Raw genomic sequence first — 18,249 nt, 5'->3', positions numbered from 1 at the left:
TTTTTTTTACCCTCCCGATGCTCACATTTTTTTTTTTTTTTTACCGGGGCAGGCGTTTAAAAATTAAACGCCTGCCCCGGAGTAGACGTTCATTCTTGAGGAGCCCAAAAAAAGATTACAGAAAAGCAGAAAATACTGCTTTTGTAAGAACAGAAAAAGGCTATCCCTGGGAGGAAAAAAAAAAAAGGGGGGTGCTGGCAGTCAGGTTAGGAAAAGGGAGGCTCAAATAACCGATGCAAGTTTTCCTAACCCACGGCTGTGTCTGCACGGCAGCCCATTTAAATATAATACCGGGCGCCCCAGAGGAGGAGCGTCGGCGTGCATTAGGAGAGCAGGCACTCATGATCGAGCGCCCATTTTCCGCTCGCCGATACCGCATCGGCCTCTACGTTATTTCCCACCCAGAAATATGAAACACAGCACGGAGCAATGCAATTCAAATCGACCAGGAACAAAACAAGAGTCATCCACCTAGAGCATAAACGCATTGATTAATAAACCGAGGAACTGAACCGTGCGTGGACTTTCCTTACCGAATGACTGTGCTATTTCTTGATGCACCTGGAAAAAAAAAAAGTATATTTGTCTCAGCAGGTAAAGCATGAGAGCCTGTGTAGTCATGTGTGTACGTCAGGGACTGCGTGGAAGGCCTGACTGATCCTGTAATGTATTTATTTATTTATTGTAGTTGACATGAAACACAGTACAGAAAGATAAAACAACTCAAACTCAAAAACAATCATGGCTGATGCAAACAGGACTAATCTGCTCCATAATGGGGAACACAGGACAGGGACAGCATCTCGTGAAATGAACTGACTGATCTCCCTGTGACAGTCTGGTCCCAAAGGACTGCAGAGGAAGGACAGGGTGTTCCTGTGACACAAGGGCCGTGAGATAGCAGGGGCTATGTATAAAGACTGTGTTCATAAAACATGTCTGGCAAAAAAAAAAAACCCCAGCAGTGACTGCGTGCAGGGAGCGAGTTTTCCTTCCCCCAGCTCCTGTGCATGTTCCTTACCACGAGCGGGGCTGGATCCTGCGGATGCAACAACAGCCGGATTTTCTGCAGGGCTCTGTGCTGCCGTTGTCTCCCCAAGAATGTGACCTCTTCCAGCACTACCCTCAGGGCCTCGCTGCTGGACAGGGCCCAGGCTCCCTGGCCAGGGATGGGGATTGCGAGGGATGCAGTGAATGATTTCTCACATTCATCCAAACACTTCCTCATTGCACTTGCAAGTGCCTGCAAACGAAGGAATTTTGCAGGAAGGTTTTACTGCACTTCATCAAAAACAGGCAGAGGTAGTGAAAAAGATAGCTACAAAACACTGGCGGCAGCAATGCGAGTTCCCATCTCCCTCTCACAGACACAGAACAGGTACAGCCCAGGCAGAAGTACAAGCTTTCCACACACAGTCCCACCACAGAACAGGTACAGCCCAGGCAGAAGTACAATCTTTCCTCTCTGACACATACACACACTCAGTCCCACCACAGAACAGGTACAGCCCAGGCAGAAGTACAATCTTTCCTCTCTCACACACACACACACAGAGTCCCACCACAGAACAGGTACAGCCCAGGCAGAAGTACAATCTTTCCTCTCTCTCACACACACACACACTCAGTCCCACCACAGAACAGGTACAGCCCAGGCAGAAGTACAATCTTTCCTCTCTCTCACACACACACACACACACACACTCAGTCCCACCACAGAACAGGTACAGCCCAGGCAGAAGTACAATCTTTCCTCTCTCACACACACACAGTCCCACCACAGAACAGGTACAGCCCAGGCAGAAGTACAATCTTTCCTCTCTCACACACACTCACACTGTCCCACCACAGAACAGGTACAGCCCAGGCAGAAGTACAATCTTTCCTCACACACACACTCACACTGTCCCACCACAGAACAGGTACAGCCCAGGCAGAAGTACAATCTTTCCTCACACACACACACTGGCCCACCACAGAACAGGTACAGCCCAGGCAGAAGTACAATCTTTCCACACACACACTCAGTCCCACCACAGAACAGGTACAGCCCAGGCAGAAGTACAATCTTTCCTCACACACACACACACAGTCCCACCACAGAACAGGTACAGCCCAGGCAGAAGTACAATCTTTCCTCACACACACTCAGTCCCACCACAGAACAGGTACAGCCCAGGCAGAAGTACAATCTTTCCTCACACACACTCAGTCCCACCACAGAACAGGTACAGCCCAGGCAGAAGTACAATCTTTCCTCACACACACACACACTCACACCACAGAACAGGTACAGCCCAGGCAGAAGTACAATCTTTCCTCACACACACACACAGTCCCACCACAGAACAGGTACAGCCCAGGCAGAAGTACAATCTTTCCACCCACACACACACAGTCCCACCACAGAACAGGTACAGCCCAGGCAGAAGTACAATCTTTCCTCACACACACACTCACACTGTCCCACCACAGAACAGGTACAGCCCAGGCAGAAGTACAATCTTTCCTCACACACTCACACTGTCCCACCACAGAACAGGTACAGCCCAGGCAGAAGTACAATCTTTCCTCACACACACTCAGTCCCACCACAGAACAGGTACAGCCCAGGCAGAAGTACAATCTTTCCTCACACACACACTCACACTGTCCCACCACAGAACAGGTACAGCCCAGGCAGAAGTACAATCTTTCCTCACACACACACTCACACTGTCCCACCACAGAACAGGTACAGCCCAGGCAGAAGTACAATCTTTCCTCTCTCACACACACACATACACACACTGTCCCACCACAGAACAGGTACAGCCCAGGCAGAAGTACAATCTTTCCTCACACACACACACACTGTCCCACCACAGAACAGGTACAGCCCAGGCAGAAGTACAATCTTTCCTCACACACACACACACACACACACACACACTGTCCCACCACAGAACAGGTACAGCCCAGGCAGAAGTACAATCTTTCCTCACACACACACACACACACTGTCCCACCACAGAACAGGTACAGCCCAGGCAGAAGTACAATCTTTCCTCACACACACACACACACACTGTCCCACCACAGAACAGGTACAGCCCAGGCAGAAGTACAATCTTTCCTCACACACACACACTGGCCCACCAATCTACTTTCTTTTCATTTCTACATTTATAGTCACTTTACATGAATAAACATCCTAAAGAGGTTTAACAACATTAGAAAATATTATTGCAAAAGATTACAAAAGCAGAACAATAAACCTAATGCATAATACTGACTTGTCTTGTCACTTCCCCTCCTCCCAACAAAAAAAGTCCAGGATGCTCTGAACTCCTAAGCCCTCTCTCTTCCAGTCATTTCCCAAGAAGAAGCCCATCTCCCCCCCCCCCCCCCCCCCCCCCCCCCTTTGCAGGCAACCCGCAGTGTCCATACCAGGCTTGGTCACCTCCCTTCCACTGGAGGAATGGTTTAGTCTCACTGCCCTCCCCCCCCCCTTTCGCTCTCTGAAATGGCCACACAGATGCCAGTTAAGATGGTGTTTTGTCATTGATGTGGACACCTAAGCTAAGACCTACTTGACTCTTGCGGAGGGGTCAAAATGTCACGTCCCACCGTGAAAGCAACTCAGCAGAACCTCCAGGGCCTCAGAAATCTGCCGTACTTGCCTTTTTCCTGCACTCCGAGCCATCGCTGTGGACGCACACCCCCACGAGGTACAGCCGCTGGAACTTCAGGCGCGTGTACGGGCGGGTGGGGACCATCACGACCTGCCCGGCCTGCAGCTCCGCCACCTCCGGGATAACGTCCCAGAGGCAATCCAGCACGCCCAGACCCGGGCCCAGGAAGGACGCCGCGTCCGTGCGCCATCTTCTCTGCCTGTCCAGAAGGAGAGGCACCGCCACCGCCTCCACCTGCACAGTCCCAGACCAGACGCGTTAAGCAGTTAACAGGACAGGGGGGGAGGGGGGGAGGGGGGGAAGGGTCGGCGCTCGCAGCGTCGGAACAGCGCGGCCGGACATGGACTAGGGGGACAGCCGACTTGATCCTAAGGCAGGTGATTTTTGAGTGTGCACTAAAACAAGCGAAGCCAGGAAGTTTTGAGCACCACAAATTTGTCACTTTGCTAAAAAAAAAAAAAAAAAAAAAAGTGTGCAACTGGAGGGGAAAATGCAGACAAGCCCCGCTGCTCTGTTTGCACTGCTCATGACTTATGTTCAACCCTTACTTCCTTGACTATTCCTTTGTTTAGTGATAGCAAATTGCAGAGGTGGCTTCCTGTGTGTGTTCCAGCTCCTGACAGCTCAGCTTAAACAAGACAATTAAAGGTCAGGATGTAGTATTCTCTCCTGGGTTCTAAGTCTCGCTGACGTCGTCGGCAAACTATCCTCTGAACTGGCCACCTCGGCCCAGATCACACCCGAGCTTCATTGCACAAACAGGCCCGGGCAGATAGGAGAGTTCACTTGAATGCGAACTTTTCTGTGCCCCCAAACTTACCTGCCCGTACAGAAAGGAGTTTGGCAGGCAGAAAGCGGGTACAGTAAAATGGGAGCACTGCTCAGCATGGAAATCCCATGCATTAAATGAGGGCATTAAGCAATACTTCCCAATGCAGAGAGACTGCATTTAGTACACACCTTTCTTAGTGCTGGAAACTTAACCCCTGAGTCAGAGCTGGAGTTAGGTGTCCAGCACTACTGCGCTTGGCACTTAAAAATCTTAAAAAAAAAAAAGTGAAAAAAGGTCCAGAATACTTAGCTGGAGAAGAAGTGGCTTATCCAGCTATCTAGCAGCAGCAAGCCACTTCCACTTATCCGGAAAAGTCAGTACTTATTTGGTGTGGTTTGCCATTAGTTAGCTGGATAAACATCCACCGCTGCCAGATAGCCAGAAAAATCAGTATTTATCCAGGTAAGTGGTGGCAGCTACGCTGCTTACCTAGGTAATTGCCACGGGTCTGTCAGCATTGGCTCCACCTTCCTGATGCATGTTTAACTCCTGATGTATTTGTATAGTATCAGCTTATTGCATTGGGAATTAACATTTTTTTATCTGACTGTTAGGAATGTGTGCTGAAAACCAGCGCAGAGCTTCTTAATGCTCAGATTATTGCATCGGTCTGAACGTGCACCTGATGGCCCAAAAGAAACATGTGCTGGAGACTTGAGCTCCCAGAACTGTCAGAGGGCCTGGGGCAGCTGCAGAGGCAGCACTCATAGCCTCACGCCCCCTTTCCCTCTGGATGGAAGGAGACTCGGCCATCTCTCAGCAGTGACACCTGCTGGCTAGTTCAAGAACGCAGTTGTACCAGGATCTAGAGTGAGATACTGTATGTGCCTCTCTGCCCAAGGATTAGGGTTACCATCTGACCCAAGTCAGCCTTGATAAGCTGATCCAATTCTGGTTTTGCCACACTTCATCTACGGACTTGTAGTTCTACATTAGACTCAGCCAAGCCATACAATATCACCCTATATGCTCTAAATCAAAAGACTTTGGCCTGTTTACCCAACCATCTCTATGCATCTCCAGTTCATCAGCGGAGGCTCCCACCTAAGACCTACCGGCCCCAGCATCAGAGGGCCCAACCTAAGGGGAATCAGGGCTGGTTTGTGAAGCTCCAGCTGGGCCTCTGCTTCATCCAGTTCTACCAGCTGACGGTGGGGGATCTACAAGGTTCTACCCTGCAAGTTGCACCAACTCCACTTCGGTCCAAGGGTCCACGCCCGCAACACGTAAACAGTGTTTTCCTTAGATAGCAGGATGAATTAACCAAACTACTCGCCCACCTCCCTAGAGAGTCAACTACTTACCTAAAATTAGCTCTAAAATCGATTGAGAGGGCTCACGAGGAAATGTCCAAATGGGAATTCCCACACATGCTCAGTAGAGCAAAAGCTCTACTAGCTAGGAGAGAGAGATCCGTTTGGTGCCACTGGATGACATCACCCTACATGTAAAAGCCAATTCATCCTGCTAATTATGGAAAAACACTGTTTACGGTAAGAAAACTTGTTTTATTCAATGCAAAATATGCAAAGAGGGATGCTACTCTAGCGAAACAGGCCAGAAGTTATAGACAAGCATAAACTTACATAGATACAAAAAAAAATCAGATCTCAGAGAAGAGCAAGTCATCACTTCTTTGGGGGGCACAGTTTTTGGAAGCAGACCAGTCCACTACATCAATGACCAAATCTGAATTTACTAAAAAGTAAATTCAAAACAATCTAGGAACGTAAAATGATCAGACACTTTGGAACTGACAAGAAAGAACTAAAAAGAGACCTGGGCTTTTTACCTCGGACATAAAAGTTTCGCTGCCTGTCACCTTCTGATCATTCTAACACATTAACCCCCTTAACTTAGATTGTAAGCCCTCTGGGGATAGGGAAATACCTACAGTACCTGAATGTAATCTGCTTTGAAGTGTCGAAAAGCAGAATATAAAAAAATCAGAGAAATAAAATAAATATTACTAGTACTACTATTTCTACTGTTCATCAGTTCTAAAGTGCTATTAGACATATGCAGCGCCGTACAGATACACATAAGAGACTGTCTCTGCTTCAAGAAGCTTATAATCTAGAAAAAAATGTATTTATTGTAAAGGATTGAAATGCAGCATTAAAAAGGTGGATTTTAATGCTGGATCTGAATATGGCCAGAGAGGGGAGCATGATGCAGGGACTCAGGAAGTCCGTTCCAGGCATACATCACCGCAAGGTGGAAAGCATGAGGTGGAAAGCATGAAGGAGGAGAAGAAGGGCACAAATAAGAGCGACTTGCCAGATGAATGGAGTTCAGGAGGAAGGATGTAGGGAATGAGAAGAGAAGACAGGGAATGAGGAGCTGCAGAGTGAATGTATTTATGGGTGATTATCAGAAGATTAAACTGTATGTGGAGTGGAGTGACTTGAGAAGAGGAGCTACGTGGTCTTAGGGATGCTAAAGATACATAAGTTGTGAAGCTGAGTTCAGTGGGGCCAAAGACTGAAGCTGCTGGCCACCGATGGAGACCAGGCCGACGGGGCCGAAGACCCAAAGATTGGTGCTGATGGCTGCCACCAGAGACCAGGCCAGCGGGGCCGAACACGAGCTGTTCAGCTGGGGGCAGATGTGTGTGTGTATTGTGTGTATGTGAGATAGGGAGGGTACTTCTGCATGTGTGTGTGTGTATGTGTGATGTGTATGTGAGACAGGGAGGGTACTTCTGCATGTGTGTGTGTGTGTGTGATGTGTGAGACAGGGAGGGTGCTTGTGCATGTGGGTATGTATGTGAGAGAGGAAGGATGCTTCTGTGTGTGTGTGTGTGAGAGAGAGAGAGAGAGAGAGAGAGAGAGAATGAGCATGTTTCTGGCTGGCTGCGGCTGAAAAAGAAGGAGCATGTGTGTGACAGAGCCTGTCTACGAGATAGAGAGAACATGTGTGTGATTGAAAGCCTGTGTGTAAGTATGAGAGGGACAGCACTGTGTGACAGACAGATTGGTCAGAGAGGTGACGTGTGTATTTGTGAGAAAGACTGATCAGGGTGGTAACTACTATGTGTGCGTGACAGAGAGAGAGCCTGGTTGGGGAGATGATTGGTGTGGACCAGAAGAGAGAGAGTGTGAGTGTGAGAAGACTGGTTGTGGTCCCTAAGGAAGAGCACCGTGAGGACACCTTCAGCAACTGCAAAGGAAAGGAGTAGGAGAGTTGCTGGAGAGGGTAAGTAAAGGTGGCTTTTTAAGTTCATTTTTCTTGATTGACTGCCATTTTAATAATTGGGTATTATGTGATGTGTCTGCTGTTTTGAAATATTTTATTGATGTCTGTGGAGATTTTTAAATCATTTTTAAGAGTTTTTAATTGTTAGATTTTGTTCTGTTCATCAACTGTTTCAAAACATTTTTTCATATAGTTTTACAATTATTTCTATGTTGGGATCTATAGCAGCTTGGCTTTTTCGGTTTTCCTAATTGGAGGTGTATTGGTGTTTAGAGCCTGGTTTAATATTTGTAGTGCTGCCTTTTTATGGGTAGGGTTGTTCCATTTGAATGCATGCCATAATGCAGGTGCAACTTTGTGTGGATAAGTTTGTGTGCATTATTGCAGATCCTGGTACTATGTTTCTGTTTCCATTTCTCCAGTTTTGAACTGTATGCAGAGTGGCTTTTTGGGGTTTCCATTCCAGTTTCTGTCTACATTTTTGTAGTTTGTGATTTTTCTCTACTTGGTGAAGGTCGATCTTGAGTATATGACCAAGGCGAGGTATTTAACTAGCAGGTAGGCTAGTAAAATACCTCACCTTATTTGCTGTGTTTTATTTATTTAACATTTTTCTATACCGGCCTTCAAGGTTGAATACCCTATCAGGTTGGTTTACATCGAACAGGGGTAAATCAGTATAACATAACGTAACATAAGGAACAATTTTTTTTATAATTAGCGGAGACAAAGCAGAGAAGCCAAAAGTTACATAATAACAAGGACCTTGAACTTGGAAGCTGGTTCAGCTGGAAAAAGAGAAGCCTTACAAGGGTATTAAATTAAATACGTTGTGAAATATCCGAGCCTAGTCTAGAGCTAGAAGCTTATTACGGTAATAAATTAGTAAAAGAGATGAGTATTGGAGGACATGCATTGGTGGTGAACTGCTGTCTATTTATAAGTAGGGCTATTGCACCTGGTAGTAGAAGGAGTTTGTATTGCTGTTATTGAGATAACATCAGAATAGCTTTTTTTGTATGGTGAGTTGTACAGGGAATGTTCTAATACTGCTTTATACCCATTACTGAGGGGTGGGAGTGAGAATGGGGGTGGGGTTAGCTTTGTGACTGTCATGTGTTTAGTGTGTCACGCATGTGGGAACTATCAGGTATGTCCAGACAGAAAAAAGGTTGAGAACCACTGTTATAGAGGAAGAACCAACACACGCTGGTGACTGTCATCAGAGGCACTAATCTGGGAACTCTCAGCAAAGGAAACACTACAGTTAAAAGCCTCCCAGTATCATCGGCCAGCAGAAATGCTATTCAAATAGTCAATGTGATCAAAGAAGAAAGCAAAGACTTTAAAGTTGATATTATCATCCATCTGGGAACCAACAATCTTGCTAGAAATAGCATCCAAGCGATACAGAAAGATTTCCAGTCTCTAGTGAAGCAGATTAGTCACATGGCGACAACCATTGCCTTTTCAGAAGTGTTACCGGTTCATGGAAAGGGGAAGGAGAGGCTAAGCCATATTAATAACTTCAATATATGGATCAAATCCTGGTGTAAGGAACAACGTTTTGGATTTATTGGGGGCTGGGGCCGTGTATGGAACAGTAAAAAGCTTTTTGTCAAAGATGGCTTACATCTGTCTGTGGCAGGAAAGAGGATCCTAAGAGATAAATTCAAATCCTATATCATAAGGCATTTAAACAGATGCTGGGGGTGGCAGTAAGAAATTAGAATGTCACCCCCCAAACACAAATGCAAAGGAAAAGGGTGAAGTGGATAACAAAACTCAACTAAACAAGACAGAGGAAGTGACGTCATAGCAAGGGATGGCTGCCTAAAACTAGAGCTCCTCCACCTCCTACTATAATCCTCAGAATATCGTACGCATCAGCTACAATTTTCTATCTTAAAACATCGGCGGTATCATTCCTGCCTGTACTGATGTCAACGAGACGCAAAGCTGTGGACTTTAAAAAGTATTCGTACCAGAAGCAAGACTGCGACGGGAACCAGCAAGTGGCGGATAACATGGCGGCTGCCGACCCCCGATTAGCCGAGGACGATGGGCAGGAAGCCTTGGCTGATAAACTGGCTGAGGGAGACCTGCCGACTAAATCGGAAATGAAGCTGTGGTTTGCGGATCTCAAAAACGAGCTGACCACCAAAACGCAAAATATTATGGAATCCATAGAAGAGTTAAAAGGTGACCTTGCGGATCATGGCCGTCGGATTTTTGAAACGGAAACCCGGGTTGACGCTAACAGCGAACATATCAAAGGCCTCCGTGACCAAAATAAACAATTTCGTGAAGAAATGGAACGGCTCCATGATAAAATGGAAGATTTAGAGAACCGCTCTAGACGCCATAATCTGCGATTCCGGGGAGTGCCGGAGTCGGTAGAAAACCAAGACTGCGTCGCGGTAGTAAAACAGATCTGCGAGCTGCTGTTGACCTCAGAAATGACTCAGGTCAGTGACACAGTCGGAGGGGATATTAAAATCGACCGTGCTCACCGGGTTCTGGGACCTAACGTGGCTAACAAGCCCAAAGATATATTGGCCTGCTTTCATGATTTTGCCCAGAAAGACAAGCTAATGATCATAGCGAGAAAGCAAGCCACGTGGCTTTGGAAGGGCACAGCCATTATGATCTTTGCGGATCTTTCACCCATCACTGTCAGACGGCGGCAGGAGATGAAACCGGTCACAGATCGACTACGAGCTGAAAATATTCGATATCGCTGGCTATTCCCATTTGGGATGAGTTTCTCGGTAAAGGGAGAGTCTCACCGGGTGCGAAATCTTTCGGAAGCTGCGACCCTCTTGCACAACGCTGGATTTGCTGGTTTTGATCAATTACAAATGGCGCCCAAACCTCACAGCCGCAGAGAGGAGTATCCGAAATGGCAGAGAGTAAATAAAGGAGACAAAAGACTGAGGCGCCAAACAGACTCCTCATTAACACAAAAGGACCAAACCTGAAACTTTTGATTTCCTTGCTGGAAAGAGTATCACTTCGTTTGGAGCGGCATATTTGGAGGGTTCTTGCACAGGTCACAGGTTCTTACTGCTAAACACAGACATACTTAGAAACACTTGGGCACAGAGTCAGTCCACACTAGAGCCCAGTGTACATGATGTCCCGCGCATATGGAATGTGCAGGCTCGGACTTCTCATAGTTACCTGACATTGTAAAACATGGTGGTCATCAATTACTTATCTATCAATGCAAAGGGATTGACTTCCCCGTATAAGCGGTATTGTTTATATGCAGACTTGATTGGACACCAGGTTTCAGTGGCCTTCATTCAGGAGACCCACCTGAAGAGGCGTCATGAATACCTCCTTAAACATCCGTCTTACCCGGCTCAGTATTGGGTGCCCCGCCCATTAAGCCATAAATATTTGGGGGTAGGAGTCTTAATTCACAAAGATGTAATGTATGAAGAGGTAACCAGGTACGAAGATCCAGAGGGGAGATACCTCATACTCATTGTTGTGATGGGCGGGGAGAAATATACACTTGTTAATGTATATGTACCGAACAGTGGGCAGGGTACATACCTAAGTCGTATTCGTACCTTGATAGACAAGCAGGCGGAAGGTCACGTGATAGTAGGGGGTGATTTTAACATCACTCTGAATCCCTTTCTAGATAATTCTAAGGGTTTTGCTTACACTTCTCAGAAAGACCGTAAACTCTTTAAAACTTTCTTGACTCATTTAAATCTCCTGGATGTGTGGCGCATATGGAACCCCAGGGGCAGAGACTTTTCGTTTTACTCGAGAGCTCACTGTTCTTACTCCAGAATTGATCTATTCCTCATAGCTAAAAGCTGTGTCAATCAAGTTAAAAACCCACAAATAGACCTCATTACTTGGTCAGATCATAGCCCGATCACTATCCAGTTGGAACTAAATTCCTATGACAGGGGGCAGCGGTTCTGGAGGCTGAACGAGAGTCTACTAGAGGAGGCTGATTTTGTGTTGCAGATGCAGGAGGAGATCAGGGAATATCTGATATTTAATGACCAGGACGGTCTGTCCCCTATGTTAGTTTGGGACTATTTAAAAGCAGTCCTCAGGGGGAAATTTGTGGCCAGAGGTTCCTTCTTGAAAAAGCAGCATAACAAAGATAAAACAGAAACGCTACAGAGCCTTCAACAACTGGGTCTCCAACATAAGAGTAGCGGAGATGAGGCAATCTTGGGAGAAATGGACAGACTCAGGGCACACTTGGAGGAATTAGAAGCGGCCCACATAGCGCACTCACTCACTCTTACGCAGCAAAAATACTATGAAGGTGGGAACAAAGTGGGACGTCAGTTAGCCAGAAAATTGAAAGTCCAACAAATGCAAAATAATATTATTAAAATAAAAGATGAACAGGGTGCTATGTTGACCTCTAACACTGCAATTAGGCAACGCTTTATACGTTTTTACTCGGAATTGTATGCTACTGATTTAGCCATTAATAGTCCAGAGATTGAAGACTACTTATCTCATTCCTCTCTTCCAACCATACTCCCTGATAATCAAGAGTTTTTGGATCGGGATGTGACTCCAGCGGAAGTCACCTGGGCCATAAAAAGCTTAAAGGTGGGAAAGTCCCCGGGATTGGATGGCCTGACGGCTGGCTTTTACAAAAAATTTGCTATACAACTTACGCCACTATTGGTTAAGCTCTTTAATGCCCTTCAGGGGGATATGTCCTTATCTTCCTCAGCTAATCTGGCAGGGGTTACAATTTTGGCTAAGCCGGGACGTGATCCCACCTTGTGCGGGTCCTATCGCCCGATCTCACTGATTAACTTGGATATGAAAATACTGGCGAAAATATTGGCGAATAGGCTTAATAGTCTGCTCCCGCAATTGATAAACCCTGACCAATCAGGATTTATACCTGGCCGGATGGCCTCCGATAATGTTCGGAAAATAGTAAGTCTTATGGACTGGGCTCGTGAGCACCATACCCCTCTATTGTTACTAGCGCTTGATGCTGAAAAAGCATTCGACTATGTACATTGGCCCTTTTTATTCCACACTATGAGATGTTTTCGCTTTGGGGATCGCTTTATACGCTGGATACAAAAGCTGTATGAGGCCCCGAAAGCCTGCTTAAAGATTAATGGAGGGTATTCTCAACCTTTTTCTGTGGGTAGAGGCACACGCCAGGGCTGTCCTCTGTCTCCCTTACTTTTCGCTCTTTTTTTGGAGCCATTCACGCACCATATCAGGGCCAATTCAGCTATCCAGGGGGTGAAGGTTGGATCATTTTCCTCTAAACTTTCTTTATTCGCAGATGACATTTTATTTACCATAACTAACCCTGTCTCATCCTTAGTGGCCATCACGGACGAGATCTCGGCGTTTAGCAAGATCTCGGGGTTTAAAATCAACTGGGAAAAATCTGAATTGCTTAATGTATCCGTACCGACGGTAATGGTGGACCAACTTAGGAAGACTCATCCCTTTAAGTGGGCTAAAGAGAAAATAAAATACTTGGGGATTTACATAGGATGTACGAGGGATCTTTTTCAACTTAACTACCCTCCCTTGTTAGCCAGAATTTACAAGGATCTGGAGGAGTGGGATCGCTATCACATCTCCTGGTTGGGTCGCTTAGCGGTACTAAAGATGAATATTCTGCCAAGGATTTTATATTTGTTGCAAACTCTACCAATAGCAATACCCAAAAAATTTCTATATAAATGGCAGAGTCGATTTTTTAAATATCTGTGGCGGGCGAAGAAACCAAGGATCAGAAAGCAGATTTTATGTCTTCCTAAGATACAAGGAGGTTTAGGCATGCCCAATCTTGTGGGTTACCAAGGCGCTGCACATCTAAAGGCGGCGGTGGAGTGGCATAATAAATCCCACCAAAAGCCATGGGTACAATTAGAGCAGGCAATTGTGGGAGACCTCCCCCTCACGGCACTACTATGGCAGAGGAGATCCACCTGGATTCCCTCTGCTAAGCTACCTGCCACCTTACAGGCGACAATAACCATTTGGAATACTTGGCGGTCGGTCTTAGTGGGCCAGAGGACACATTTTCATAGCACCCACTTGTTTCACCACACCTCCTTTGGTTACGCAGCACACTCTGATATTGCCAGAAGATGGAAAGTTAGGGGCATCATGCAGGTGTCTGACATGTGGGATCCTGGTGGGGTGCGGTCCTTTCCAACGCTCTCCGCGAGATTCCATCTTGATTCTAAGGATCATTACTTTTATCTCCAGGTATTGCATTTTCTAACCCACAATCAGATGACAGTAGAGCTCCCGCTGGGGATCACGCCATTTGAAGCCTTATGCATACAAGCTGCGAAGGTGAGAGGACACATAGCTCGTATATATGCTATGCTAATGGGAGGGTTAAGTGACCAGGCTCCCCATGTTATTGCTTGGGAAAAGGATCTTCAGGAACATTGGCCGTTGGAGGATTGGAAACACCTATCTTATTCAATGGGTAAGGGTCTTATATCTGCTTCTCACATTGAAAATGGGTATAAGATGCTATACAGGTGGTACTTGACCCCAGATAGGCTACATCGCATACGAGCCACTGTCTCTGAGTTTTGTTGGCGATTATGCCAGGTACCGGGAACTTTCTTTCATATGTGGTGGCAGTGTCTCTGCATTACACCTTTCTGGGATGCTATTGCTCGCTGGCTGACAACAGTTCTTGGAGAGCCAATATCACTTGTGCCATCGCAGGCGTTACTGAACAAAGACAACCCACAGCTTTCTAAGTTTCATAATGCTTTTATTAAATACGTCGTAACTGCAGCCAGGGGAGCAATTGCCAAAAAATGGAGGGATACGTCACCCCCAGCAATCCAGGATGTCTATGACAGGGTGAGAGTTATGCATACCTTGGGGGAAATTACGGCCATAAACACAAAACATTAGCTAAATTTCACAAAATATGGTATAAATATGTGCAATGGACAACACCTCAGAAAGTTTGAAATAGCTAAACCAAATGGTGGAGATGCACAATAATTGTTTCAATGTATAACAGTTTTTCGATTTCTATAATGCAACATGTTACCGCTGCAATGCTTTTTACAGGAGTGTTTGTAGGGTTTTTCTTAGACTTGGGACTGCTAAAGATGGATCTGATTCTATATACTTTTCAACTTGTCTGTATTATTCTTTTCTTATCAATAGGACTGATATTCTTTATTATTTGTATGATATTTCACATGATGACTGTGGGGGGGAGGGGGGATAGATATGGATGGTTGGAAAAATTGGTATTTCCAGGTTCTTCTGGTCATGATGTTCAGTTAATCTACTTTTCGCTGTGAGTAACGGTATTGTGACTGATTGCATTCTGACATGTATGACACTATCTGATACCAATAAAAAAGTTACAACTTAAAAAAAAAAAACTCAACTAAACAAGTCACAAAAGGAGTCCAGGAAAAGCAGTAACCTGAACGAGAAAAGCTGGAAAGCTATGACCACAAATGCTCGTAGTTTGGGCAATAAAATCCCAGATCTGCAAGCCCTAATGATGGAGGCGGACTTGGACATTGTTGCTGTCACGGAGACGTGATTCACGGAATCTCATGATTGGGATATGGCAATATTGGAGTGGTTCTTTATATCAGACAGAAACAATATCCAAGCATCTGAGCTGCAAGGAAGATGGGGCAAAGAAGAAGCACTATGGGCCGACCTAAAAAAAGATGATGGGGCATCCATTTTTATTGGTGGTTTACAGGCCTCCAAATCAAAAGGAAGAGCTTGACAGAGATCTGGTTGAAGACATCCAAAAGATGGGAAAGAAGGGAGAAGTGGTGATTGTTGGAGACTTTAATCTGCCGGATGTAGACTGGAGAATCCCTTCTGCAGAACCCAACAATAGTAGAGAGATAGTGGATGCCCTGCAAGGGGCTCTGTTCAAACAAATGATAATGGAAGCCACGAGGGAGAGAGCTACACTTGATTTAGTGCTTACTAATGGAGGTAATGTCTCTAATGTCCGGGTGGGCGCCCACCTCAGCACCAGTGATCATCAAACGGTATGGTTTCATATCACAAATAGGATAGGGAGAAGAAGCAAAAGGACCCGAGTTTTGCAGTTCAAAAACACAGACTTTGATGAAATGGGGAAGTACCTTGCGGAGGAACAAGACCAAACTAAAAGGAGCAATTACCAAGGCAACTAATCTATATGTTAGAAAAGTAAAGAAAAGCAAAAGAAAAATGAAATCTACCTAGTTCTCAAAGGAGGTGGTTGACAAAATAAAAGCTAAAAGAACAGCGTTCAAGAAATATAAAGGATCCCAAAAGGAGGAGCACATAGAAGAATATCTGGTGGAATTGAGGGAGACGAAGAAAGTTATCAAGGCAGCAAAAAGTCAAGCAGAAGAAAGGATTGCCAGAGGTAAAGCGAGGTGACAAAACATTTTTCAGATATATCACAGAAAGGAGAAAAGTTCAAAGTGGTATAGTGAAATTGAAAGGTGAAAAGGATCAATGTGTGGAAAGAGACAAAGAAATGGCAGAAATATTAAACGAATACTTCAGTTCGGTGTTCACTAAAGAGGACCCTGGAGAAGGACCGTCGCTAGTTAACAAGAAACTGGAGGGGAGTGGAGTAAATGTAACCCCATTTACAGTAGAGAATGTATGGAAAGAGCTAGTGAAACTGAAAGTGGACAAAGCCATGGGGCCTGATGAGGTTCATCCCAAGATACTGAGGGAGCTCAGAGATGTGCTGGTGGCTCCGCTGCGTGACCTGTTCAATAGATCTCTGGAAACGGGAGTGGTGCTGAGAGACTGGAGAAGAGCGGTGGTGGTCCCGCTTCATAAGAGTGGGAGTAGAGAGGAAGCTGGAAACTACAGGCCGGTTAGCCTCACCTCAGTGGTGGGAAAAGTAATGGAGTTGCTGCTGAAAGAGAGAATAGTGAACTATCTACAGTCAGAAGAATTGCTGGACCAGAGGCACCATGGATTCACCAGGGGAAGATCCTGTCAGACAAATCTGATTGACTTTTTTGACTTGGTGACTAGAGAATTGGATTGAGGAAGAGCGCTTGATGTCATCTACTTGGATTTCAGCAAAGCTTTTGATATGGTACCGCACAGGAGGCTTGTGAATAAAATGAGAAGCTTAGGAGTGAGTGCAGAGGTGGTGGCCTGGATTGCAAACTGGTTGACGGACAGAAGACAATGTGTGATGGTAAACGGAACTTACTCTGAAGAGAGAGCGGTATTAAGTGGAGTGCCACAAGGATCGGTGTTGGGACCGGTCCTGTTCAATATCTTTGTGAGCGACATTGCGGATGGGATAGAAGGTAAGGTTTGTCTTTTTGCGGATGACACTAAGATCTGCAACAGAGTGGACACCCTGGAAGGAATGGAGAGAATGAGACAGGATTTAAGGAAGCTGGAAGAGTGGTCAAAGATATGGCAAGTGAGATTCAATGCCAAGAAGTGCAGCGTCATGCATATGGGAAATGGAAATCCAAAAGAACTGTATTTGATGGGGGGTGAAGGGCTGATGTGCATGGAGCAGGAGAGAGACCTTGGGGTGAGAGTGTCTAATGATCTGAAGTCGGTGAAACAATGTGACAAGGCGATGGCTAAAGCCAGAAGAATGCTGGGCTGCATAGAGAGAGGAATATAGAGTAAGAAAAGGGAAGTGATTATCCCCTTGTACAGGTCCTTGGTGGGGCCTCACCTGGAATACTGTGCTCAGTTCTGGAGACCGTATCTCCGAAGGGACAGAGACAGGATGGAGGTGGTCCAGAGAAGGGCAACCAAAAAGGTGGTCTTCATCAAATGATTTATGAGGAGAAATTGAAGAACCTAAATATGTACACCCTGGAGGAAAGGAGGAGCAGGGGTGATATGATACAGACTTTCAGATACTTGAAAGGTTTTAATGATCCAAAGTCAACGACAAACCTTTTCCGCTGGAAAAAAAAATCAGCAGAACCAGGGGTCATGATTTAAAACTCCAGGGAGGAAGACTCAGAACCAATGTCAGGAAGTATTTCTTCACGGAGAGGATGGTGGATGCCTGGAACGCCTTTCTGGAGGAAGTGGTGAAGACCAAAACTGTAAAAGATTTTGTTGCGTCTGGACTCAGATGGCTTCATCCTACTTGCCTCAACTTTTTAAATGCTTTCTCCACCAGCCTCGGGAAGATGGCGACCGCTGCGTCTTCTTGCCACTTTCACTGGCGTCCCCAGAGCGGCTATGGCAAGGCATTCCGCCATGATCTATCTGAGGGACTCCTAGGGTGCGCATGCCACCCACATCTATATTCCAGTGGTGGCGTGAACCTCGGGGGCGCCCCCCTCAAGTGACGTCACAACATCCAGGTATATAGGTTGCCCATTTGCTAACTGAACTTTGAGTTAGCAAGGATTGGATTCGTCTGGTCTAAGCTGCTCTGCTGCTTCTCGCTGCTGCTAGAAGCTCTCTCCACCCTTTGGGGTTCACTAACTTGGGTATCAGCTCCTCAGGGGCCCTATGCTTCTTTCCAGGTGCCTATACAGTATCCAGGTACTCGCTCCTCGA

General features: G+C 45.9%; 1 protein-coding gene across 1 annotated transcript in view; it reads right to left on the bottom strand.

Annotated features, from left to right (window-relative positions):
- LOC115096343 overlaps positions 1 to 18,249 on the bottom strand; it is a 43,601-nt gene that overhangs the window by 10,398 nt on the left and 14,954 nt on the right. Inside the window, exons 4-6 of the mRNA XM_029610802.1 lie at positions 3,663 to 3,908; positions 1,022 to 1,243; positions 534 to 561 (exon numbers count right to left, since the gene is read on the bottom strand). Coding sequence (XP_029466662.1) covers positions 534 to 561; positions 1,022 to 1,243; positions 3,663 to 3,908 — 496 coding nt within the window. The remainder of the gene's footprint in view (positions 1 to 533; positions 562 to 1,021; positions 1,244 to 3,662; positions 3,909 to 18,249) is intronic.

Source organism: Rhinatrema bivittatum, chromosome 8, assembly GCF_901001135.1.
Source record: "Rhinatrema bivittatum chromosome 8, aRhiBiv1.1, whole genome shotgun sequence".
Classification (NCBI taxonomy): Eukaryota; Metazoa; Chordata; class Amphibia; order Gymnophiona; family Rhinatrematidae; genus Rhinatrema; species Rhinatrema bivittatum.
Note: the sequence above shows the minus strand (reverse complement) of the source record. Positions and strands in the feature narration are given on the sequence as shown.